Below are 27,513 nucleotides of genomic sequence, written 5' to 3' on the forward strand. Positions count from 1 at the left end.
ATCACATGCACACACTCACATGCACACACACACATGCACACACACACATGCACATGCACACACACACGTGCGCGCACACACACATGCACATGCACATCACATGCACACACACACATGCACACACACACATGCACATCACATGCACACACACACACATGCACATCACATATGCACGCACGCACATCACACGCGCACTCTCGCGCATGCACATCACACGCGCACTCTCGCGCATGCACATCACACACGCGCACTCTCGCGCATGCACATCACACACGCGCACTCTCGCGCATGCACATCACACGCGCACTCTCGCGCATGCACATCACACGCGCACTCTCGCGCATGCACATCACACGCGCACTCTCGCGCATGCACATCACACGCGCACTCTCGCGCATGCACATCACACGCGCACTCTCGCGCATGCACATCACACGCGCACTCTCGCGCATGCACATCACACGCGCACTCTCGCGCATGCACATCACACGCGCACTCTCGCGCATGCACATCACACGCGCACTCTCGCGCATGCACATCACACGCGCACTCTCGCGCATGCACATCACACGCGCGCACTCTCGCGCATGCACATCACACGCGCACTCTCGCGCATGCACATCACACGCGCACTCTCGCGCATGCACATCACGCGCACTCTCGCGCATGCACATCACACGCGCACTCTCGCGCATGCACATCACGCGCACTCTCGCGCATGCACATCACACGCGCACTCTCGCGCATGCACATCACACGCGCACTCTCGCGCATGCACATCACACGCGCACTCTCGCGCATGCACATCACACGCGCACTCTCGCGCATGCACATCACACGCGCACTCTCGCGCATGCACATCACACGCGCACTCTCGCGCATGCACATCACACGCGCACTCTCGCGCATGCACATCACATGCACACTCACATGCACACTCACATGCACACACTCACATGCACACACACACATGCACACACACACATGCACACACACACATGCACATGCACACACACACATGCACACATGCACATGCACATCACATGCACACACACATGCACACACACACATGCACATCACATGCACACACACACACATGCACATCACATATGCACGCACGCACATCACACGCGCACTCTCGCGCATGCACATCACACACGCGCACTCTCGCGCATGCACATCACACACGCGCACTCTCGCGCATGCACATCACACACGCGCACTCTCGCGCATGCACATCACACGCGCACTCTCGCGCATGCACATCACACGCGCACTCTCGCGCATGCACATCACACGCGCACTCTCGCGCATGCACATCACACGCGCACTCTCGCGCATGCACATCACACGCGCACTCTCGCGCATGCACATCACACGCGCACTCTCGCGCATGCACATCACACGCGCACTCTCGCGCATGCACATCACACGCGCGCACTCTCGCGCATGCACATCACACGCGCGCACTCTCGCGCATGCACATCACACGCGCGCACTCTCGCGCATGCACATCACACGCGCGCACTCTCGCGCATGCACATCACACGCGCGCACTCTCGCGCATGCACATCACACGCGCACTCTCGCGCATGCACATCACACGCGCACTCTCGCGCATGCACATCACACGCGCACTCTCGCGCATGCACATCACACGCGCACTCTCGCGCATGCACATCACACGCACTCTCGCGCATGCACATCACACGCGCACTCTCGCGCATGCACATCACACGCGCACTCTCGCGCATGCACATCACACGCGCACTCACGCGCATGCACATCACACGCGCACTCACACACACATAGGTTTGCAGGTGCTGCTGCGTCACAAATTTGGCAGCTAAATTCAGTGTTACAATGTTGGGACTTAAAACGGAAAATGTTTGGGAACTCTCAGCAGAATCTCAGCAGAGAATTGGAACTTGGACTTGTGATGCAAGGCTGTTACAGGTTTTAAATGACCATTAAATTTCTTTGTTATTTTGTTCCTTTCCTTCTATCATGCTTCATAGAATCTTACGACATAATAGGAGGCTAGTCTGTGCTGGCTCTTTGAAAGAATTGTCTAATTAGCCCTACTGCCTTGTTCTTTCCCTATTGCCCAGCAAAACTTTCCTTTTTCAAGCATTCATCTGATTCCCTTTTGAAAGCTACTATTGAATCTGCTTCCACTGCTCTTTCAGGCAACCTATTCCAGATCACAACAACTCGTGGCGTTGAAAAAATTCTCCTCATTTCACCTTTGGTTCTAATCTGTATCCTCTGGTTACTGATCCTTCTAACAGTGGAAATAGAGGAAATAAGGAGATACCATCAAAACCTTCAAGATGTTGTACAGCTCTATCGAATTTCCTCTCAACCTTTTCTGTTCTCAGGAGAGCATCCCAGCTTCTCTATCCTCTCCACATAACTGAAGTTCTTCATCCCTGGTATCATTCTAGTTAACCCTCTCCAAGACTTTGACATCGTTCCTGAAGTGTGGCTCCCAGAATTGGACACACTGCTCCAGTTGAGACCTGACCGGTGTTTTATGAAGGTTTAACGTGACTTCCTTACTTTTATACTCCATGCCTCTATTTTTAAAGCCCAGGATCCCATATGCCTTTTCAACAGCCTTCTTAACTTGTCCTGCCACCTTCAAAGATTTGTGTTTCTGCACCCCTTTTAAAATTGTACCATTTAGTTAATATTGCTTCTCCCCATTTTTCCTTTTAAAGCTCATCCCTCCACACTTCTCAACTTTAAATTACATCCATCATGTGCCTGCCACTCTGTCAATGTCATTTGCAAATTTTGAAATTATGTCCTGTGTACCCATTGATATCTGTACAATTCCATTGCCGTGGGTTGGCCTTTAGCACTTTATCCAAGTGGCCATTCTAAAATGAAGCTCAAAAGTGTGTGTTGACAGACACTTCGACTGTGACTGCACGCTTTATCCTGCCCTCACATGAGCATGGGCACCTTCCAGCAGGGTGGGTGTCAATGGCAGGATTACTAGCTGATTTCCCTCTGTGGCCCAATGACCATTTACAGCACCCATTCAAAAGTTACCCCAAACAAGATTAAGTAACTCCACACAAAATGGGAATGGATTCGTGGGTCAGATAGTCCATATAAAAAAGACTTGCATTTATATAGCGTCTTTCACAACATCAGGCACCCTGCCCCCCAAAAGTGCTTTACAGCCAATGAATTACCTTTGAAGCATCGTCACTGTTCTAATGTAGGAATTGTGGCAGCCAGTTTATGCACAGCGAGCTCACACAAGCAGCAATGTGATAATGACCAGATAATCTGTTTTAGTGATGTTGATTGAAGGATAAATATTGGCCCCAGGACACCAGGCAGTACTCCCCTGCTCTTCTACCAATAGTACCATGGGATCTTTTACTTCCACCTGAGAGGGCAGATGAGTTAAAGCTTCATCCGAAAAACAGCACCTCCAACAGTGCAGCATTCCTTCAGTGCTGCACTGGAGTGTCAGCCTAGATTTTTGTGCCATAGTCTTGGGAGTGGGATTCAACACAGAACCTTCTGACTCAGGTGAGAACACTACCAACTGAACTACGACAGATACATAACTGGGTATTAGTAAGTGAACCGTTCTTCTAGGACTTGCCTTTGTTGAAAAGTGGTAATAAAGGGAGGAAAGTCACCTTTTTTGTTCTGGCATGGCACCAGTGGTCCAAGGATCTACACTCTGCATTTCTAAGCAAGAGAGACGATTTGCCAAATCCTATAAAGTCACCTTCAAAGTGCTAGTTTGAGACTAATTAATATTTTTACAAACCTTATCAATCATGCTGTTTAAAGGTGCATCATTTCACCTTCACACCTTCTGGGAGGATTGAGGGTTACTGAATGTCTGGAACAGCATGTACTGTATACCCTGATCCTCAGCACCTTAATAACCCTAGACAATTGTAGACAGGAGGGGGTTGAATTTAGAACAGCCCTGATTTCTCCACCCACTACCCACCTATAGACAGAAAACATGTTTTTGATTCCCCCCTTTATAAATGGTGGTGTATTTTCCCCAACCTTTCAGTTTCCTCAATTAATAATCCCACAGCTAACTTGAGGTAAGACAAAATAAGAGGGTTAGTTTATTTTACACAAAAAACATGGGAAGGGGGTTTGCAATGTCCATCCCTTTTTGCATTCATACAATAAAAGAGGGATAAGGGGAAAGGGGTTCAGGGCAAAGACCGCAGGCAAAAATAAGAATTATAGTTTCATGTGAGTCCAGACTCAAAATGTCCATGTTGCATTCCTTCCGAGGTTAGCAGGCTGAAACTGTTGCAGGATGATCTGCTTTTCCAGAAGTGATGACTTCCACGATGGAAGAAGGCATGTAGAGATGAAAGCAAAAAACTGTGGATGCTGGAAATCCAAAACAAAAATACTTGGAAAAACTCGGCAGGTCTGGCAGCATCTGCGGAGAGGAACACTGTTAACGTTTCGAGTCCGAATGACCCTTCAACAGAACTCAGTAAAAATATTCACCTCTCTTCTATTTTTACTTAGTTCTGTTGAAGGGTCATTCGGACTCGAAAAGTTAACTGTGTTCCTCTCCGCAGATGCTGCCAGACCTGCTGAGTTTTTCCAGGTATTTTTGTTTTTGCATGTAGAGATGAGTTAGTCTTGTAGGCCCAGATACAGAAGTTTAAATGTTCTAGTAGAACACAGTGTAGATGAGGGCCAGGCAATTGAAACCTGGGCAGAGTTCTTTCTGTTGCCAGCTGTTAGGTGGTAAATGGTAGACAAAGGCAGGCTGCTAGCCTGGAGTCCTGCTTCTCTTCTGAGACTAAACAGTGACTGAAGATAGAACCCAAAAGCTGTAAAATTAAAGCAATTCAAACAGCTCAAGTCTCGGTCATGTGACAGGGTGGTTTCGGGTCAAGCTATTCAGCTAACGAGGCCCCCTTGTTAAAACTCATTGTGTTTCAAGCAGGTAACTGTAGAACCATAGAGATGAGGAGTCCCAATAGCTCTGCCTTTGTCCAGCACTGGCTGGTGCAGGCTGTACGTCTTTTAGCCCTTTGTGTTGACTTGGCTAGAATGTTTACACAATGCAAGAGGGTTACATTACAGGAGTTTGATGATTTAACCTTTGTCAATTTATCAACTACTCGGAAACTTCCAAAACTACCATCATGTGGTCAGCTGCTGCCTTTTTATCAGTCCAGCCATTTGTCCATTTTTTTAAAAAAGTACTAAGTTTATAAAGTAGCCAGGATGCTATAGACATATGTATATATATATTCCTTCATGTCTTCTGATCATGACACAATGTTGGGGCCACAGGAGCAATATCTGTATTGTGTTGGCTTTCTCAAAAAATGCAGAGATGTGTGAAGTGTCTGGTCCTGTTGCTCTGGCCTTCATGAGGTCTGGAGCAGGCTGTGTTTCAGCTGGTCTTTTTCTGCCTTGTAAGTTTTTTTATGTTCATTTAACCATGTAGTAACACAGCTTGTTTTAAAATGTCTTTTACTGCTGAACTATGCAGTCGGTGTGTCATTGTGCAATTTATGTTTAGAAACCTGCAGTGAAATAACCAATTAAAAGTTTGCTTCACAAGTTCTTTTTTTATTCATTCCTGGGGTGTGGGCTTTGCTAGCTAGGGCAGCATTTATTGTCCATCCCTAATTGCCCTTGAGAAGGTAGTGGTGAGCTGCCTTCTTGAACCGCTGCACCTACAGTGTTGTTAGGGAGGGAATTCCAGGATTTTGACAAATACAGTTTTTTTAATGATGCTACTTTCAAAAACAGTTCCTCTGACATGTCCTCCTTCTTCATTAACCGAGGTTTTCCACCCACGGTCGTTGACAGGGCCCTCAACCGTGTCCGGCCCATCTCCCACACATCCACCCTCACGCCTTCTCCTCCCTCCCAGAAACATGATAGGGTCCCCCTTGTCCTCACTTATCACCCCACCAGCCTCCGCATTCAAAGGATCATCCTCCGCCAACTCCAGCATGATGCCACCACCAAACACGTCTTCCCTTCACCCCCCCGGCGGCATTCCGTAGGGATCGTTCCCTCCGGGACACCCTGGTCCACTCCTCCATCACCCTCTACTCCTCAACCCCCACATATGGCACCTCCCCATGCCCACGCAAAAGATGCAACACCTGCCCCTTCACTTCCTCTCTCCTCACCGTCCAAGGGCCCAAACACTCCTTTCAAGTGAAGCAGCATTTCACTTGCATTTTCCCTAACTTAGTCTACTGCATTCGTTGCTCCCAATGCGGTCTCCTCTACATTGGAGAGACCAAACGTAAACTGCGCGACTGCTTTGCAGAACACCTTCGGTCTGTCCGCAAGAAAGACCCAAACCTCCCTGTCGCTTGTCATTTTAACACTCCACCCTGCCCTCTTGCCCACATGTCTGTCCTTGGCTTGTTGCATTGTTCCAGTGAAGCCCAACGCAAACTGGAGGAACAGCACCTCATCTTCCGACTAGGCACTTTACAGCCTTCAGGACTGAATATTGAGTTCAACAACTTTAGATCTTGAACTCCCTCCTCCATCCCCACCCCCTTTCCGTTTCTTCCCCCTTCCTTTTGTTTTTTCCAATAATTTATATAGATTTTTCTTTTCCCACCTATTTCCATTATTTTTAAATCTATACCTTTTATGCCCTGTTAGTCTTTCCACCCCACCCCCACTAGAGCTGTACCTTGAGTGTCCTGCTATACATTCTTAATTAGCACATTCGTTTAGATAGTATCACCACCTTCAACACCTCTTTGTTCTTTTGTCTGTGACATCTTTTGATTATCTGCTCCTATCACTGCTTGCTTGTCCCTACAACCACCCCCCGGCCACCTTAAACCAGCTTATATTTCACCCCTCTCCTAATATTACTCAGTTTTGTTGAAGGGTCATGAGGACTCGAAACATCAACTCTTTTCTTCTCCGCCGATGCTGCCCGACCAGCTGAGTTTTTCCAGGTAATTCTGTTTTTGTTTCAGTTTTTTTAAAAGCTTCTGCCACTGAAGGAGTGTAAATTTAATAGATTTTTAAAATGATGGTGGGCTTTGATTGGGTGAGTAGCGAAAGACTACTCCCTTCGTTGGGGAGTCATTAATGGCGGATTTTAAATATTCACAGAGAGAGAGGAGCGATGGAAAGAAATTTTCTGGAGCATGGAATGCTTTGGCACATAGACTGGCTGAAGTAGAAACCTTTGCTTTTCAGAGGGAAAAGGATTAAATATTTGAAGCAGGAAGAAAGTAATGTTGCAAGGACAAAGCAAGGGAGGTCAATTAATTTGAATTGCCTAAACAAAGAGCTTGGTTCGAAATGATGGGCCGAATAGTGCTGACGCTGTAAGCATTCAAAATTACATATAAATTACGGTGCAGAAACAGGTCATTCAGCTCAACTGGCCTATGCTGGTGCTTATGCCCCACACAAACCTCCTCCCGCCCTACTTCATTTCATCCTATCAGTAGGTCTTCCTACTGCCTTCTCCCTTGTGTATTTATGTAGCTTCCCCTTAAACACATCAGTGCTAGTTTTCTCAGCCACTGCATGTGGTAGTGAGTTCTACATTCTCACCACTCTCTGGCTAAAGAAAGTTTCTCCTGAATTCTCTATTAAATTTATTAGTGACTATCTTATGTTTATGACCCCTGGTTTTGAAATGCCTAACAGCCTTTTATTTCATCTCCTTCATCTCCCACTCTGGTCTAGAATGTTACAGTGCAATACCCGATGAGTTAAATCTGATTTTCTTGCTGCATGTTGTTTCTGGTAAACTGCGCAGTACTTTCCGTGTGCCTACACTGCCTGTTCTGTGCATTCAGTGAAACCAGCATGCAGATTGAAGTGGTAGGGATTTTTTTTTAATCTTCAGGAGAAAAAGAGATTTGAATAAGTGTTCTATTTCCTGCAACTCCCTTCAGCATTTTCTGAATTCTGGCTTAAGTTTAAAGATCACTGTGTTACACTTCTACACTGCATCTCACCATGCCCATTTCCCTATCTCTGCATCATTGTGCATTATTTTCAAAGTTATCTAATTGCCTTTTAAGTGATGTTCTAATGTCTTTCTTACAATCCACTTCTGATAAAGTATTCCATGAGCTAATAACTCCATGGAAAATTTCTTCTCATTTCCTTCTTCATTCTTCTTGGGATAACTCTCGATAAACATTCAAAGGTCTGCTAACTTGCACCTAGTCCCGTTCATCCATCAAATTAGTTCCCAGTGCACCAGCACAAATTTCAAATTCTCATCCTCATATTCAAAGCCACCCATATCCCGCCCCCCCCCTTCTCTATTTCTGTAACCTTTTCCAGCTCTACAGCCATCTGAGATCTCTGCATTTCTGGTCACTGGTGCATACCCAATTTTAATTGCTTCAGCATTGACAGCCATGCATTCAGCTGCCAAAGTCCTAAGCTCTGGAATTCCCTCCCTAAAACCTCTCCAGCTCTTTCTTGTCCTTTAAAACCAACCTAATAACCTACCCCTAAACCAAGCTTTCTCATCTCCTTTAATCTCCACCTATGGCTCATTGTTAGTTTTGCGTTTGCTAACACTCCTGTGAACTGCCTTTCTCCGATAAAGCTGCTGTATAAATGGAAGCTGTTGTTGAGTTTATGCCCCTTAGCTGTACGTGAATCAGTGAAGTTAGAATATTTTTGCAGAAAATAAAATCTTATGCTGTACTTATACTACAATTACTCATGTATGATGCTCAGTATCATTTCCAGATGGGCAAAGGCCCATTTATGTTGCCTGATTTAACACAGCTGCTCTCTCGACGTTTCAATTTTAAGGAGCGTAGCATTGCACTAAATATCTGCATTATCTCCGGTTACATTTTAGAAAGCCTCCAGGAGATCCAGAGAGCTTGTCCAGGGAACACTGTTTAAACCTGAAATAAAAACAAAATGTTGGAGAGACTCAGCAGGTCTGGCAGCATCTGTGGGAAGAGAAACAGTGTCAATGTTTGGGGTCCAAAAAGACTGCGAAGACCCGATGGCCCTGGCAGTACCTTCACCCACAAGTACTGCAACAGTTTAGGAACACAGCTCTCCACTACTATTCAAAGACAACCAGTGATGGGCAATAAATGCTGGCCATGATAGTGATGCCCACGTTTTGAGAATGAATACGGTTGTGAGCACTACACATGATGAAGGATGTCAAGGCCTTGGAGAGGTTACAGAGGAGGTTTGTGAGGATGATAGCAAGGATATGGGGCTTTAAACTTAATTGGAGAGACTGGGGAAGCTGGAGTTGCTCACCTTAGAGCGGAGAAGGTTAAGGGGAGATTCAACAGAGTGGGGGTGGGGTGGGGTGAAGGAATCGAAATAGGCTAAAAGGTAGAAATAAAACTCATTCAAAATTATGAGGAGTCTTGATGGCAAAACTATTTCTTCTGGCAAGTGAGATGGTAACCAGGGATCACAGATTTAAAATAATTGGCAAAAGAAGTAAAGGGAGAAATGAGAGTTATTAAAATCTGGAACACTGCCTGAGAGGATGGGGAAATCAGATTCCATAGAAACTTTCAAAAGGTAATTGGACATATACTTGAAAAGAATTAATTTTCAGGGTTATGGGGAAAAGGTGGAGGTGTAGGACGAAATTGGATAGCTTTCAAAGAGCTGGCACGTGCATGATGGGCCAAATGGCTGCCACCTGTATTATAAGATTCTACAAATAAATAAAGTTTAAATTCCGTCTGAGGTGAGAATGGGCTCAGGCAAGGTCATTTTAGTGGACAAGGCTGAACAAGAATTGGGGTTGTCAATCAAGCTAACTACTCATCAAGCCTGGTAAGCCATCTAAAAGATTTTCTTTTCCCACCTATTTCCATTATTTTTAAATGTATTTCCATCCATTGTTTTATCTCTATCTTTTAGCCTATTTCGATTCCTTCACCCCACCCCACTAGGGCTATCTGTACCTTGCTTGTCCTGCTTTCTACCCTTAATTAGCACATTCCTTTAGATAATATCACCACCTTCAACACCGCTTTGTCCTTTTGTCTATGACATCTTTTGGCTATCTCCACCTATCACTGGCCCTCTATCCAGCTCTACTTGTTCCACCCCCCAACCCCCAACCTTAAACCAGCTTATATTTCACCTCTCTTCTATTTTTACTTAGTTCTGTTGAAGAGTCATACGGACTCGAAACGTTAACTGTGTTCCTCTCCGCAGATGCTGCCAGACCTACTGAGTTTTTCCAGGTATTTTTATTTTTGTTTTGGATTTCCAGCATCCGCCGTTTTTTGCTTTTATCTTAATGTTCTGGGGACCTGGGTTCGAATCAATATGGCAAAAGACAAAATTTGAATTCAGTAAAAAATCCTGGAATTAAAAGCCTTATGATGACTACAAAACCATTGCCGATTGTTATAAAAACCCATCTGGTTCACTAATGCCCTTTAGGGAAGGAAATCTGCTGCCCTTACCTGGTCTGGCCTATATGTGACTCCAGATGTGGTTGACTCTTAACTGCCCTCTGATTGGCCTAACAAGGCACTCAATTCATGGACAAATAGAGATGGGCAACAAATCCTTGCCTGCAATACCCACATCCCATCAAAAGAATTTTTTTTAAATCCGTCAATCACACCACCTAGTCAGGCCTCAATAATGTGAAACCAAGAACAGGACAGCAAAGAGGCAACTTAAACTGGCAATGTTTTTGATGCCAGATTTCTGGTGTTAGGGATTTGGTCCCCAGCTCCCATAGCCATCCAAAATCTGCAATCATTTCCAAGTCAAAAGGAAGAGAATTCCAATTCCAAGGATAAGTCTAGTTGTAAATACATCAGCCTTTAAAAGCCGCTGGAGCGTGGATCTTTGTGCATTTTTAGCAGTACAGGTAATCTTTTGTAACCCAAGTACCCAATAACCAACAACAACAGTGTATTGCTTTCACATAGCGTCTTTAACATAGTAAACTTTCTTCAAGGTACTTCACAGGTGCATTATCAGACAAAATTTGACATCAAATCACATAAAGAGATTAAAACAAGTGGCCAAAGGCTTGGTCAAAGAGCTATGCTTTAAGCATTCCAAAGGGGAGAGATGGATAAGTTCAGCATTGAAGATGAAAAGGAAAGAACTTGCTTTCTTTAGTCCCTTTCACATTCCAAAGTGCTTTACACCAATGAAGTACTTTTGAAGTATATTCACTTTTGAAATGTAGGAAACCTGGCAGCCAAATTGCACACAGCAAGACCCCACAAACAGCAATGTCATTATGACGAGATGATCTGTTTCCTGGTGATGTTAGGAGTAAATATCAGCCAGGACACCAGGGAGACCTCCCTGGATCTTCTTCAATTAGTGCCATGGGATCTTGCACAAACACCTGAGGGAGCAGATGGAACCTCAGTTTAACATTACACCCCTGACGTGCAGCACTCCCTCAGTACTGCACTGAAGTGTCAGGCTGGATTTTTGTGTTGAAGTCTCTGGAGTGGGACTTAAACCCACATCTTTCTGACTCAGAGGTGAGAGTGCTACCCACTGAGAATGTCTGGCACCAAGCACTTTCAACCCTTCAGAAAAGTCTGTTAACATTTAACTATCTGTCAAACTCCTTCCTTCTCTGGTTCACAGCAGCATGCTTTGAGTCAGCACAAGACACATGATGGTGGGGTATATGGAACAGATTTTATTGATACTGAGTATTGGTGATTGATCTAACAGATTGTGGATTTTTTCCTGTTTTTATCTTTCAAGCCCTCCAAACAACTATTGAAAGCTATGCTCCTTTGTCTACACTATATTTTACATAAAAGATACATGTCTCGGATAAGACCTCATGACGTTTCTATTCTTGAATCTTTTGAAAACAGTCTGTGTTAACAGTTGTGCTTGTTTACTGCAAAGCTACTTCCATTAAACAAGACTTCACGACTTGACTGTTCCTGAATCCTTCGAAGAATAGACTTTTTAACCATTATCCTTCCATGCTATAGTTAATGGATCCCTCTACCTTTAGTTATTGCACTCACCACCAAAGCTATACCTAAATCACTCGTGCTTGATGACATTGCTGTCATTTTATTTCCTTGCGTAAACATTTCTCGTATATAACGCTCGGGCACTAAAAGCAGAAAACAAGCCATGCTTTCGTCGTGACACTTTGAAACCATTCTGTTTATCATGAAAACCTGTTGTTCCAAGATTCAAGGAAGTTCAATTTATTAACCCTTAACTTTCCAAGATGTTCAGCAGAGCTCTATGATGGCTAGGTTATCAGTGACTTATAGGACATTGTTGAGCAGCATTGGGCTGTTGGTAATGATGATAGTTGCAGTGGACTCTTCAGTTGCAGCTGTACCCAATGCCTGTACCTGTTCAGCTACAGTTAGTTCCTATATTTATAATATAAATTCTGAGATTCTCAACCCCTTCCCCCAAGCCACCACCCCCCTGCCTTTTCCTCTCCAAAACCTGCCCTTTGCTGTTAACCTCGAGGAGCGCTGAAGAAGCACATTTGACTCAACGTTGACTCTGTTTCTCTCTCCACAGATTCTGCCAGACCTGCTGAGTTTTTCCAGCACTGTCTGCTTTTATTTCAATACGTTTCCTTGATGTCTGTTGAGTTCTGGATAATCTTTCTGTTAATTGGTGATATTGTGTTTTACTTGGTAATGTGCCTGTCCCATGTAAGAGATCCAACCTGATTTACTTCTTGTTTGGTTCCCTGATAGAATTGCAATGACCAGGAGGATGATGTATCAACGTGGAGAGGTGCAGAATAAACCTGCAGGATTTTGGGGAATAATTAAAAGTGTGACATCATCATCTTCCAACAGTGAAAATATCCTTTTATGATGACTAAATGGGATGCCACGTTCTGTAACTTGTTATTTTACACAATGGATTTCAAAGCTATCTGATATACCCTGAGTTGCATAGAATTTACAGCATAGAAACTGCCTCATGCTTTTTTTTATTCGTTCGTGGGATGTGGGTGTCACTGGCTAGGCCAGCATTTATTGCCCATCCCTAATTGCCATTGTTCAGAGGGCGTTTTAGGAGTCAACCACATTGCTGTGGGCCTGGAGTCACTTGTAGATCAGACCAGGTAATGGCATTAATAAAGGGCATTAGTGAATCAGATGGGTTTTTACAACAATCGGCAGTGGTTTCATGGTCGTCGTCATCAGACTTTTAATTCCATCTGTTGTGGGATTCGAACGCGTGTCCCCCAGAGCATTATTCTGGGTCTCTGGATTACCAGTCCAGTGACAATACCACTATGCCATCACCTGCTCATAAACACTGTGCTGGTGTATATGCTCCACATGAGCCTCCTCCCACCCTCTTCATATCAACCTATTAGCATATTTCAATCTATTCCTTTCTCCTCTGTGTTTATTCAGTTTCCCCTGTAATGTATCTACACTATTCTCCTCAGCTATTCCCTGTGATAGTGAGTTCCATATTCTCACCAATCTCTCGGTAAAGATGTTTTCCTGAATTCCCAATTGGACTTATTGGTAACTAACTTCTATTTTGGCCACTAATTTTGGACTCCCACACATGTGGAAACATCTTTATATCTACCCTATAGAACCCTTTGACTATTTTAAAACCCCTTTCAGGTCACCCCTCAGCCATCTCTTTTTTTAGAGAAAAGAGCCCGAGTCTTCTGTCTTTCTTGATGGGTTATCTCAGCTCCGGTATCATCCTTGTAAATCTATTTTTTGCACTTTCTCCAGTGCCTTGTACAATATGAAGACCATAACTAAAGCAGTAGCTCTTGAAGTATATTAAAAGAATCCACATCATTTCTTGTAAATAGCCAGACTTCCTTCCATCACTTATTTAACCTGCATATAGCTTTTTGTCACTATTGCAGTTAAAGATGCAGCTCATGAGTGTCACGCTGGGCTCAGTTCAGTTCACTTGGCACTTTCTTTAACATTTCTCTTCAGATCTTTCACTTATCCAGCAAGAAGTGGATGCACTGGAGGAACTGAGCCGACAGTTGTTTCTCGAAACAGTTGACCTTCACGCGACTAAGGTATTAATACTGACCATTGGTCCACCATCTGAAATAGTACAGACATGTGTCTACAAGAATTTGTACTGCTGGAAAAGATCAAAATTAACTTTTTAATGATATATTAAAAATCTTCCACACCCCCTTTCTATGAAATCTGACTTCTATTCATAGAGTGATACAGCTCAGAAGAAGGCCTATCAGTCCATTGTGCCTGTGCTGGCTCTTTGAAAGAGCAATCCAATTAGTCCCACTCCCCCTGCTCTTTCCCCATAGCCCTGCAATTATTTCCTTTTTAACTATATACCCAATTCCCCTTTGAGAGTTACTATTGAATCTGCTTCCACTAGCCTTTTGTGTTTGCTTTATTCACAACTTCTGGTCACAGCTTTGTGTCAACTTTTTTCCATTATCTATTCCTGTGTGCATATTTCTATTGGAAACTCTCCGTGTTAACTTGGACGTTGTAGTTATACCATCTTGCCAATGATGGTGCTGCAGCCTCAGTTTTGTGCTTACTGTTTCTAAACTGCTATCCTCCAACCTAGGTTTTGCCATTTAACTATAAATAAAAAGAAACAAAAGTATTATATTGAATTATTTCTCACCCTGCAACCCTCCTTCACTTGGAAACTATGGCCTTGTCCGCCTGGGTAATTGACTAATGTATTAAGAATGGAACATTTGTGTATGGGCACTGCTGAACTGCAGGAAGAAACAAATAATGAGCTTATAATTCTGTAGTGCCCTTCACAACCTCAGGGCAAGGAAAAATGCTGTACAGTCAGTGAAGCACTTTAAGTGTAGTCCCTGTTGTAGGGTAGGAAACGCAGCAGCCAATCTGAGCACAGCAAGGTCCCACAAACAGGAGCATGATGATGACCAGATAACCCATTTTGAGGGATAATATTAGGCAGAACACTGGAGAGAATCCCTCTGCTCTCCTTCAAAGTAGTGGCCGTGGCATCCTTCACATCTGCCAGAGAGGGCAGATAGGGCCCTCAATTTAATGTCTCATCTCAACAGTGCAGCACTCCATCAGTACAGCCTAGATTGGTGTGTTTAAGTCTGCCGGCTTAAATTGGCAGTTACATTCCGGCTTGGAAAATTTCTTAACCAAAGCACTAATTGAATTCTTAGTAACTGAGTCTTTGTTTACAGTTGGAAAATTAGGAAGTGACAGTGGTATGGTTAGAAAGAAATTTGGATAATCCCTGCAAAAAATGCATGGTGTGGAGATGAATCATTTCCTCAATCAAATCGTATGTATGAGAGCCACTGAGCATTCATGTTTGTGGGCTGCATGGTTACATATCATGGGAGCCACATACAAAGTTTTAAACAAGTCTTCATGATTTACAGATATTGCAAGTTGCTGATATGTGGGATAGAATCTTACAACACAGAAGGAGGCCATTTGGCCCATTTTGCCTATGCCAACACTTTGAAGGATCTATCCAATTATTCCCACTCCCCTGCTCTTCCCCCATAGTCCTAACATTTTCTCCCTTTCAAGTATTTAGTCAATTCCCTTTTGAAAGTTACTATTGAATCTGTTTCCAGCACCCTTCCAGGCAGCGCATTCCAGATCATCGTAACTTGCTACATAGAAGTTCTCCTCATTTCACCTTTGGTTCTTTTGCCAATTACCTTAAATCTGTGTCCCTCTGGTTACCAATCCTTCTGCCTGCTGTATTAGTTTCTCCTTATTTACTCTATCAAAACCCTTCTTGATTTTGAACACCTCTGTTAAATTTCCCCTTGACCGCCTCTGCTCCAAGAAGAACAGCCCAAGTTTCTTCAGTCTCTCCATGTAACTGAAGTCCCTCATCCTTGGTACCAGCCTAGTAAATCTCCTCTGCACCCTCTCCAAGGCCTCATCATCCTTCCTAAAGTGCGGTGCCCAGAATTGGGCACAATCCTCCACCCGCGGTCTAACCAGTGTTCTATAAAGGATTAGCATAGCTTTTTTGGGAATTGTTTCAAACTGAGATCTTGTTTTTTTGTATCTCCATATTATTTTTTGCCTTTGATCGAAATGGAATAGCTTTGATGCAGTCATGTGTAGCAAAGAGATCATGAATAACAAAGTTGCACGTGAATGGAAAATGACTGGCCTGAGAGAATTCCAGACCTTCCCTAAAGGTTTAATGGGATTGGCCTCTATACTTCCTTCACCATAACAGAAACATCCTAGAGATGCAGAAATTTGGTGCTAAAAGCATGTCTCCTTTTTAACTTTTTACAGGAAAGAATTGAATACTCAAAAACATTTCAAGGGAAATATTTCAATTTCTTGGGTTACTTTTTCTCCATATACTGCGTCTGGAAAATCTTCATGGTGAGTATAACTTTACCATGTGGCACTGATGTACTCTGAAAGGGGAAGGTTGGGGTTGATGGAAGCATTTACCGTGTTAAGCCACCATTAGTAGACCTCAAACCCCCAGCTGCATGAAACCTAGGCAACTCACTTCTTTTGTTTTACATAAATCTTAACCCAACAGCTTATTCTGTTTGAATTTTGTCTGGTTAATGTAAACCACAGAATTTCCAGTCCAGATATTTTCTGAACTGAATGTTTCAGTTACTTAAGGAAGCTTGCCCTTCCCCACCCCCGCTCTCTCCTGCACTCAACACCATCACTGGCTGAGATTATAGCTAGGCCAATCCCGCTCTTGAGTGGAGCTGTGTGTTACATTGGGACAGGAGAAGGTCATTCAGTCCCTTGAACCTGTTCCACCATATGGTTAGACCATTGCTGGTTCACTCCATCTGCCCACCTTGGCTTTGTAACCCTTAATCCCCTTACTCAACAAAAATCTTATCAATTTCAGTCTTGAAATTTTTAATTGACCCTCAGCCTCAACACTTTTTGTGGGAGAGAGTTCCAGATTTCCACTTCCCTTTGTGTGAAGAAGTGCTTCCTGACATCAGCCCTGAACAGCCTGGCTCGAATTTTAGTTTCTCCCTATCAAATCCTCTAAGTATCTTAAATACCTCAATTAAATCACCCCTTAATCTTCTAAACTCAAGGGAATGTAAGCTTTGTGTGTATAGCTTGTACCTTAAATATAATGCTTTGAGTCCCAGTGTTAGTTTGGTGCATTGCTGATAAACTCTCCTTCTGACCATTCTTGTTTTGCAAGAATCACCTGCCTCCGTCTCAGGTCCCCAAAGTAATTGAGATTGGTAACTCACCAAATGGAGAATCGCAAGAAAAATTCTAGCTACGATACTCCAGCTCCCTCCATAGATTGCTTTTTGGTTGGATTATAGATTGGGGACCTGTTCAGTTGGGTCCCCACTTATTTTTATGGCCCCCTCATTTTCCCCAGATGTGATGTGTATTTCTGAATCTTAGAATGATGTGGCACACAGGAAGGCTATTTGGCCCATTGTGTCTGTGCTGGCTCTTTGAAAGAGCTGTCCAATTAGTCTCTCTCCCCTGCTCTTTCCCCATAGCCCTACAGATATGCAAAGGATGAAAATACATATTCCAACATTGCCTAAGGGACACCTATTCTCTCCTGGCGCCCAAGATTTGGTTTAGAGGCAAGGGGGAAACAGTTTAAAATTTGACATCTGTGAGGCCTATGGTATCCAGTTGCACATGTTTGGGCACAACTTTTAAAGATGTTAGTTTTTTTTTAAAAAACCTTTAACAGGCACGTGGATGTCCCTGGCCACACTACACAATGACTGGTTTTCCTTCCAGCCAATCTCCATCCCATCCTTCTGAGCCGACTCCCTGGCAAAAGCCAAAAACCATCAAAATAACCCGCAGCCAGCAGTTCAGCCAGGGTCCTGGGATCCCCGTTTGTAGTGAATTTATGTACCACCGCAGCATAACCGCTCTGCAAGTCTGCAACGGCAGAATATCTAGTCCCCTTTTGTCCTGGAACATAAGAACTAGGAGCAGGAGTGGGCAATTCAGCCCCTCGAGCCTGCCCCGCCATTCATTACGATCATGGCTGATCTCATTTCGGCCCCAACTCCAATTTCCCGCCCTCTCCCCATAACCTTTCAACCCATTACTAATTAAAAATCTGCCTACCTCCACCTTAAATTTATTCAGTGCTTCTATTGAACCTGCAAAATTCACAGGCAGGAAAAGACCAGCTGGTCCATCAAGCCTGAGAAGCAGTGCATCTTAATTAGACACCCCTTCCCGCTCCCATCTCCCTCACAGCAAGTAAAAGATTTTCAGGGGTAGGAGAGAATGTGGGGTTGAGGTTACAATCAGATCAGCCATGATCTTACTGAATGGCAGAGCAGGATCGATGGGTTGATTGGCCTACTCCTCCTAATTCGAATGTTCCTATGTGCTGCCACAACTACATAACCTCCTGGGAGAGGAGAAAAAGAAACCCAGATAAGAAAAATAATCCCGGGGAACTCAGTCAATCAACACCAATTGAAAACTTTGCAACCAAGGTGGATAGATTTTTGTTGGGTAAGAGGATTAAGGACTACAGAACCAAGGCACATGGATGAGTTGAGATATGGATCAGTCATGTTCCAATTGAATGGTGAATCCGGCTCGAGGGGCTGAATGGTTTCCTCCAGGCTCTGTTTTGTTGTTAGTTTACAGCAGGCTGACTTTAAAGGGCTCAGTGAGTTAGTTTTAAGCACTTGACGTCGACACTAAATCTGACACTGCCAAGTTAGTATTCATCAATTGTTTTCGGTCTAACATTTTAAGCTATTTGTGAGTGACTTCTTCGCTTTTATTAAACTATGTTAACAGGGATAAGCTGATGTAACTGAAATGTAATCCATTGTAGGAAACCCTGGTCTTGTTGGATGTTTGATTTGTATTTTTCCCCCATTCAAATTGCAGGCAACCATAAATATTGTCTTCGATCGAGTTGGTAAAACAGACCCAGTCACTCGCGGTATAGAGATCACAGTGAACTATTTGGGCATTCAGTTTGATGTAAGTCTAATTATCGCCCACTGTAACACCTGATTTCTGGATCTTGGAATCATCTTGATGTGATGACTGGTTGAATACCTACTGTTCTGATTCTTAAATAGTTATTGCTTAACACCCACCTGGCTCACACTTGCCACTCTTCATCAAGTTATCCAAAATAGAGTTCAGAACATAAGTAGAGTTCAGGAGTGAGGGAAAAGCCATTTAGCCATCAAAGTTCATCACTCCAATACATGAGATACCAATCTTTTGTGTTTAAAGACTGCATTGTTGGTATATCATAAAGGCCACATACAAAATTTTAATCAAGTCTTCCTTCATTTACACATAGCTGAAGTAACTGGTGCTGACATATCTTGGGATTCTGATGTGGGATAGAATCTTACAACACAGAAAGGGACCATTTGGCCCATCGTGCCTGTGCCAGCCCTTTGAAAGAGCTATTCAATTAGCCCCACTCCCCTGTTCTTTCCCCATAGCCCTGTAAATTTCTCTTTTTCAACTATTTATCCAATCCCCTTTTGACGTTACTATTGAATCTGCTTTACCACCCTTAGATACCAACGTACTGTGTTAAATTTCTCCTCATCTCCCCTCTGGTTGTTTTGCCGGAGATGTGTCTACCAGTGAGGCAAGAGCCTCTTGAAAATACAGGCTCAACAGAATCCAAACTGAAGAGGAGAGCCTGTCATAGCTGCAAACGTTAAATTTCATTATGGAAATCAAACAGTTTTCCTTCCTTATTTCTTGTGTTTAATTTTACAGAAGTGAGCTCAGTTTCAAGGGAAATAACTATTGATCTATTCCTGTAAATCAGATCAAAATAGATTGTATTTTCAGCAACTTGCTTCACATGACGCTGACATATTCAAAATAGCCTGCTTGAATGTTAGGAGAACAAAGATAATTTTCAATCAGTCATGCATTTTGTGGCAAATTTATTATGGCAGGTTAATTCCAAACGAACCCTCACCTTGATTGTGAGTGGCCAAGTAGGTGTCAATACTGTTCTTTACTTTTTCATAGCTGACAACATAAAAGTCAGGAATAAGAAAGAAAGGTCATTCAGTCCATCAAAGTTCAGCCTTCTCATACATGAGCTTTTCAGTTATGTCACCTAATTGTACTTTAAGTAATCCTGTTATCACATTTCATATATTGTTCCAAATATTTATTTTCCTCTTAATATTTGTCCTCAATGCCCCCAAAATGTCAAGCGGGTAGTGCACTCGCCTTTGAAAGTTCTGAGTTCAAGTGCCACTCCAGGACTTGAAAGCAAGAAAATCAAGGCTGACATACCAGTGCAGTACTGAGGGTGTGCTGCACTGTTGGAGGTGCTGTCCTTTGGATGAGACATTAAACCAAAACACCATCCCCCTTCTTGAGTAAAGGTAAAAGATCCCTTGGCTACTATTTCAAAGAGCAGGGATGATCTACCCTATTAACCCCTCAATCAACAACCCAAAATAGATGATCTGATCATTATCACATTGCTGCTTGTGGGAGCTTGCTGTGTGCAAATAGGCTGCCACATTTCCTGTAATGCAGCAGTGACTATGGGCAGAATTTAGCCCTTGGCTAGTGGGCGGGCCCCACCGGCTCGGCGGTGGACGGGCAGCCAAACCCTGCCGTCAAAACGGGACTTGCCGCCATTTTGAGTGGGCGGGCCAATTAAGGCCCACCGAGCAGCATCCTCGACAGAAAGTGGTGTGTGCTTCCTGTTCCCGGGGGGAGGGAATCCCCAACTGTCAAAGAGCGCACTGCTCCCTGAGGCAAAGTCCTGTCTCAGGGAGTTCAGTGAAAGGTAAGTAAAGTCAAAAAATAGAGACATTTTTAAATTATTAACATGTCCCCCTCATGTGACAATGTCACACGAGATAGGACATGTTGATAACAAACTCATAAAATTTATTATATTTTTACAAAACAGTAATGAAGCTTCATCTCGCCAGTGGATGAAGTTTCATTAATAATCTACAGGCCGCTGGGGCTCCTGGCCTGCCCACCAGCCTTAAGGTTGTCCCAGGCGGGGCATTTAACTATCCTAATGAGCCTGTCAATGACCTGATTTCACTGTCCGCCCGCCTTCCTTAAGATTTAAATGGCCCGGGATGACATCAGGGATTCCTCCCGACATCATCCCGCGTCATTTTCCCCTCGGCGAGCGGGCCCCGCCCCCAAATCGCCGAGGGGTAAATCCTGGCCTGTAGTTCAAAAGTGCTTCATTGGTGGTAAAGTGCTTTGGGATGCCCTGAGTTTGTGAAAGACTTTTTTTTTCTCGTATGTGATGTTATATTAGCCCTGAGTTATTGTATATTCTCTCTCGGCTCCTAGTTTCTGAGCAGAATGGGGAAACATTCTGTCTTCGAGTTACATTTTCATGTCGGTTTCTTTTGAACGCAGGTGAAGTTTTGGTCTCAACATATTTCCTTTATACTTGTGGGAATCATTATTGTCACTTCCATTCGGGGCTTGTTGATAACGCTGACCAAGGTATGTACAAGAACTAAGGTTCAGCTTTTATTGTGTTTTTATTCAGTGTAAAGGATAGCTGCATATATTGTAGAATTTCTATTAACCTTTAATTCTCTTGCTTCTAGTGCACAATTCATGCTATTTCTTTCATGGTTAGCTGTCACAATTGGTTGTAACGTTTTAAATACAACATAACTTTCAGTCTTCCCAGCTCTCAATTTGCATCTCTAAGGTAGGGTGACACTCTACACCATAGTGCCAGGAGCTGGACTTCTCTTTTTTTTGGATGGGACCTGATCTGGTCCCTCTTTCATTGCCGGCCTGTGGCCCTGGCCAGATCCTTCTTCTGATCACCCCCAAAGCCAATCTGCTTCCATCACTTTCCAACTCATTTGAGCTGACAAAGAGGAAGGAAATGGACAGAAAGAAACAGGGAGAAGGGGAGAGAGTCAAACAGTGAGAGAGTGAGAAATACAACCAGAGAGGCGAGAGAGGGGGGGAAAATATAAGCAACATACAGAACCAGACCAGAACAGCACAAAGACAGCAAGCCAACAAAGAGAAGAGCAGTACAAAAGAAACAAAAGGAAGAAATATGCAAGTGGGCACACGCTGTCTCTTTATTACACACTTACTCACACATGCGCTCACATATACCTGTGTATATACTCATGCTCTCACTCACACACCATTCACACACAGACTGCCTCTCTTACATGTATGCTCTCACACACGCTGACATATACCTGTGTACATACTTATGCTCTCACTCAGTAACAACACACTGTCTCTCGCTGAACACTGTGGCCATTAGGCATTTGGTTCTACATAACTGTACTTTAACTCATAGTTACTAGCTGAAATTTATTCACAGAATGTGAATGTCACTGGCAAGGCCAACGTTGTCATGTCTTGTTGCTCTTGGGAAGGTGGTGATAGGTCTTCTGAACAACCCACCATCATAATTTTGAACATTTCTACTAAATCTCTCCTTAACCTTTTCTGCTGTAAGGAGAGCAATAAAAACAGAAAATGCTGGAAATACCTAGCAAGTGTAACGGCATCTGTGGAGAGAGAAACAAGAGTTAACATTTCAAGTCAAATATGGCTCTTCGGAACTGAAGGGAGGTAGAAATGTGATGGTAAAAGCAAAATACTGCGGATGCCGGAAATCTGAAACAAAAACAAAAATAGCTTGAAAAACTCAGCAGGTCTGACAGCATCTGCGGAAAGGAACACAGTTAACGTTTCGAGTCCGTATGACTCTTCATCAGAACTTCTGATTTTTAGAAATGTGATGGGTTAGATACCATCGAAAGGGGAAGGAAGAACAAAAGGGAAGGGTGGAGGGTGGGAAAGATTAAATGGCAAAGATGTCCTGAAATAAAAGCCAGAGGGAGTGATAATGTTTATAATAAGGAGACAAAACATTTTGCCTAGAGTGAGTGTAAATGCCAGAATAATGAACAGTTCTGTGAAAAAGCAAAAACATGAGAAACAAGATTCAAACTAGCACATGACAAAAACCAAGCAGAATCAAAATGGAGGATTAGTTCATTGCCTGAAATTGTTGAACTGAGCCCAGAAGGCTGTAAAGTGCCTAATTGAAAGATCCTCGAGAAATGGAATACATTTTGAGACAGTCAAAGGAGGGCAGGAGCAAGAAGAACAAAAGGGAAGGTCTGTGATAGTTTGGAGGGCAGGAGAGATTAAATGGCAAAACGTTTCATGGTACAAAAGCTAAAGGGAGTGGTAATGGGTATAGTAAAGAAACAAAAGATGTAAATGAAAGGAGAACAATCCCAGTTTGTCTTGTCTCTCCACAAACTCATCCCTGGTATTATTCTGGTAGATATACCTTTGATCTATTTTAATTTCGTGCTTGTTTTGTTTCTCTCCTAGTTCTTCTATGCAATCTCCAGCAATAAATCATCCAATGTTATAGTACTGGTCCTTGCACAGATTATGGTAAGTAATGAAAGCATTGGTAAGGTGGTTGGGCTTGTTAGTGATTTATAGGCAGCTCGAGATAAGTGGACAAATATTTCTTCTGCCTGCTAGCTATAAGAGCTCTATTTGAAATAAGTTGGGACAATTGCAACTCAGTTCCTAAAACAAGGTTATTCTCAATTCAGTGAGAAATTTTGGCTGGTCTGGGGAATTTAAATATCAGGCAGATCTTATCTTGGGTCAGAGAATAGGAGTCGCTGTAGCTAACCTGAGATTAGATACGAGGTATCCCTGGGAAGCACTCGCCTCTGAGTTAGAAGGCTCTGAGTTCCAGCAGAGACTTGCTGAGTACTGAGGGAATGCTGCACTTTCGAAGGCACCGTCTTTCAGATAATATGCTAAACGCAACAAAAACCCCAAATGACCAGTTTCAGTATTGTGTCGTTGGTGCATTTTACCAGATGTCTGAATTCTAACATTAAATGCAAGCTTTCTTTACAAGTGATAAAAAGAATTTCTTCTGTCAAAGTATTGTCAATCTTTGGAATACGGCAGCAACACTGGAGGCTAAGTCATTGAATATCTTCAAGACTGAGATGGAGAGATTCTTGAACTATACAGGAGTCAATGGTTATGGGAACCCGCAGGAATGTGGAAATAAGGCCAAGATCAGACCAATCAGAGCAGCCACTAGTTCATAGTGAATGGCAGAGCAGATCTGAGGGAGCCAAATGGCCTACTCCTCCTCTTCTGTTTTTTAAGGGAGGGGAAACACCTTGTGATCTTTGTATGTGTCATATGCCTTGTATAAATTATTGCTGTTCCATTTAATGTTCAGTTACAGAAATTGCATTTATCTATGTTAGCAGTTGAAATATGTGTTTGCATTTTGCAAACTGTTCCCATTATAAATTCCCACATTTTACACTGGGGTTGCCTGTGTAAACGTGTCACACTAACAACCTCCTCTTCCCAGTGGAGGGACTGCACCACTTCTAATACTAGGAGAGTGTAAATGCAGAGTGAGAAGTTGAGGCAATTTACATTACAAACATTTGGATAGAGAAACTTGTAATGGAGAATAAAGATAAGGACAGATTGTAATGATTTTAAAATGGGAACAGATTTACATCTGATCAAATATCTCATGGCTTCAAACCTCGCCCTTGACTCCAAATTCAAAAAGCCACAGAATGAATAGTAGCATTAAAAATGTTACCATATATTAACTAACATTTATTCTGATGTACAGAATGTTCATGGTTTTACCCTCTTGTCCTGTCTCTTGGCACAGGGGATGTATTTTGTGTCATCGGTGTTGCTGATGAGAATGAGCATGCCCCTTGAGTATCGCACTATTGTCACTGAGGTCCTGGGAGAGCTGCAGTTTAATTTCTACCATCGCTGGTTTGATGTCATCTTCCTAGTCAGTGCGCTGTCCAGTATCGTCTTCCTTTACCTGGCACACAAACAAGCTCCAGAAAAACACATGAGCTTCTAAAACCACTGCCGATCCGGGCACTCAGCTTCTGTGTTCACATCCACACTACAAACCACTGGACCATACAGTTCTGTCAAATCCACCACTTGTATACCGAGAAGGCTTGAGAAAGGACAGTATGCAGACAAGCCTACTTGGGGATGACAAAACCTGGATAGTTGGTGGTTTGATGTAAATGAAATGAAAAAATTTAACTTATGGAAGGCTTCGTTTGGATAAATATCAGAAGCAAAATCACTGCTAAAGTTTACAATTATTTTTGAATTGAAGGAATTGAAATCATACACAATAAGTCAGTTTTTTGTAAACGGTCATTGATGTTGGAATTTTGTTTTCGTAAGTACTGTTTAAAAAAAAACTTTTAAGAGAGACATTTTCCATTTGTTGAAAAGGAAGAAAAGCTACAGAAGTGCACGTGCAGTTCCCCAGAGTGTGCTGCCAGTAAGCAAGGCTCCAGCCTGGGAGTGTGCATTTATAAAAATTAACCCTTAATTCCCATCAGCAGATAACCTCAAAGCCTTAGGAAGTTTGCATAGGAATTTGATTGACCTCCTACTTTGTAAACATTTCGGAAAGATCTTTTCCTTTGAGTGAACGGAAAGGTGAATTTTAATGAGACATCGCTTGCCACCACTGACCTTGCAATGTATTTTAGAGAATTGTTGAAGTGGTGACCCCAGCAACATTGGCACTTCTCTAGGTAGCCTCTCAGGCTTCTGATATGTGGAGTGTGTCATCCAGGGTATGCTTCAAGTTCTTTCAGTAAAAGAAATTGTGTGTCGATCATGACTTTCCGATTGTTCTCACAGAAACATCATAAGCACTAGGTGGAAGCATCATCTGTGTGCTCATTGTCATCTGAGTCTACCTCAAGTGTGTCTGGATTCTTTGGAAGATCTAAAAGGGTCCTATTTTATAGTGTCTGATTTCTTTATTACCCTGACTCCAGTGTTTCTGTTGTGATGGTGCTGCTGTGTTTTCCTGAAAAACTTAATGTGTCCAATAAATTAAATATTCCTTATTGAAAGAAAATTACGTGTAGAAATCATGGATGTTTAATATGAGCTTTAGCAGATATTGGATTCAACAACAAAGCGTAATGACAAAGCTTTATAATATTCTGAATGAACTTTTATGCAGCTCAATTTACTTTACACTCCCAGCACCTCCTGCTGTGCCCGCGCAGTGAACACAAGTGGATTCGCTGTTAACTGTTGATCTCCCAGATTTTGTTTTAAATCTCTAACCTGTGACTTATTTTGTGTGTAAGCCCGTCTGTAAACTTGAGGTCATCCAAACTCTGCTGCTATGTCCTAACTCTCTCAAGGTCCTAATCATCTATCACCCATGTGCTCACTGACCTGCATTGGACCCAGGGTAAGCAATACTTCAGTTTAAAAATTTTCATTCTTGTTTTCAAATCCCTCCACGGCCTTGCCCCTCCCTACCTCTGTAATCTCCTCCAGCCCCACAACTCTCTGATCTCTCTGCTCCTCCTATCCTGACTTATTGCCCATCCTTGATTTTAGTTGCTCCACCATTAGCACCCACGACTTGGTTACCTGGACTCTAAGCTCTTAAATTTCCTCCCTAAACCTCCCCGTCTCTCCACCTCTCTTTCCTCCTTTAAGTCACCCTTTAAAACCTACCTCTATGACCAAGTTTTTGGTCACTGTCAAATTTTCCTTTAAAATGTTCTTGTGAAGCACCTTGGGACGTTTTATTACATTACAAGTATGATATGAATACAAGTTGTGTATGCACATCCAACTTTATTGTATAATCTTGCATTCTGCATATTAAATTATCAAATGAAAATAATGTATAGGCAGCCATTTCAGGGTCTACCATCTAACAGTGTTTATTGTTGAATGAGGATGTTAGTCAGTGACACTCAAAAGAAAGGATATGGCTAGGATATTAACCTTTTATGCAGTACATAATAAACTGATCCATGTTCATTGATCATTTCCATTGTCCCTCTGAACACAAAACACACTAACATGCACAAACACACACACTGGCATGCACAAACACACACTGACATGCACAAACACACAAACACACACATTGACACGTAGAAACACGCACGTGCGCACATACACACATTGACACAGAAATGCGCGCGTGCACACACACGCACACCGACGTGCACGTACACACGCAGCTATAAACTGAAGTATATTTGAACAGTGATTTACTAAAGGTTGCTCTGAACCTTGATGATAGAGTAAGATACGTTTGCAGCTGAGTGAACTCTCTCTACCTTGATTCAATAATATAGCGCTTCATAACTTTAGCTGGGCTCCTGAGCTGTTGAGTTTTGAGAACAGCTACAAAGTCAAATATGCCAGATGTGTTGCTCAAGTACATGTATACATAGAAATGTCCTGTTTATCAATCTTGCTTAACTGATGTTGAAAACAAAGCATAAAAAACAGCAGATAATGAAAGTTTGAAATGAAAACACACAAATAATGGCAATACTCGTCAGGTTCACATGTTCCTATGAGAAAACTCATGGATGTTTGTCCCTTGCATCCAACCAGATGATCCCTGAAACAACTTGCCTTTTCTCTTTATAGATTCCATTGGATCTGCTGTGCATTTCCAATACTTTGTGTTTTTTCAATGGACATTACA

The 27,513-nt window shown here is 42.9% G+C and overlaps 1 protein-coding gene across 1 annotated transcript in view; it reads left to right on the forward strand.

Annotated features, from left to right (window-relative positions):
• Positions 1-26,835, forward strand: part of LOC144683044 (Golgi pH regulator) — a 49,813-nt gene extending 22,978 nt beyond the window's left edge. Inside the window, exons 7-13 of the mRNA XM_078546049.1 lie at positions 12,708-12,817; positions 13,938-14,026; positions 16,254-16,346; positions 18,849-18,944; positions 21,348-21,437; positions 23,322-23,387; positions 24,664-26,835. Coding sequence (XP_078402175.1) covers positions 12,708-12,817; positions 13,938-14,026; positions 16,254-16,346; positions 18,849-18,944; positions 21,348-21,437; positions 23,322-23,387; positions 24,664-24,870 — 751 coding nt within the window. The 3' untranslated portion in view covers positions 24,871-26,835. The remainder of the gene's footprint in view (positions 1-12,707; positions 12,818-13,937; positions 14,027-16,253; positions 16,347-18,848; positions 18,945-21,347; positions 21,438-23,321; positions 23,388-24,663) is intronic.
• Positions 26,836-27,513: the final 678 nt, after the last annotated feature.

This window comes from Cetorhinus maximus, chromosome 7 (genome assembly GCF_964194155.1).
Source record: "Cetorhinus maximus chromosome 7, sCetMax3.hap1.1, whole genome shotgun sequence".
NCBI classification, from domain to species: domain Eukaryota; kingdom Metazoa; phylum Chordata; class Chondrichthyes; order Lamniformes; family Cetorhinidae; genus Cetorhinus; species Cetorhinus maximus.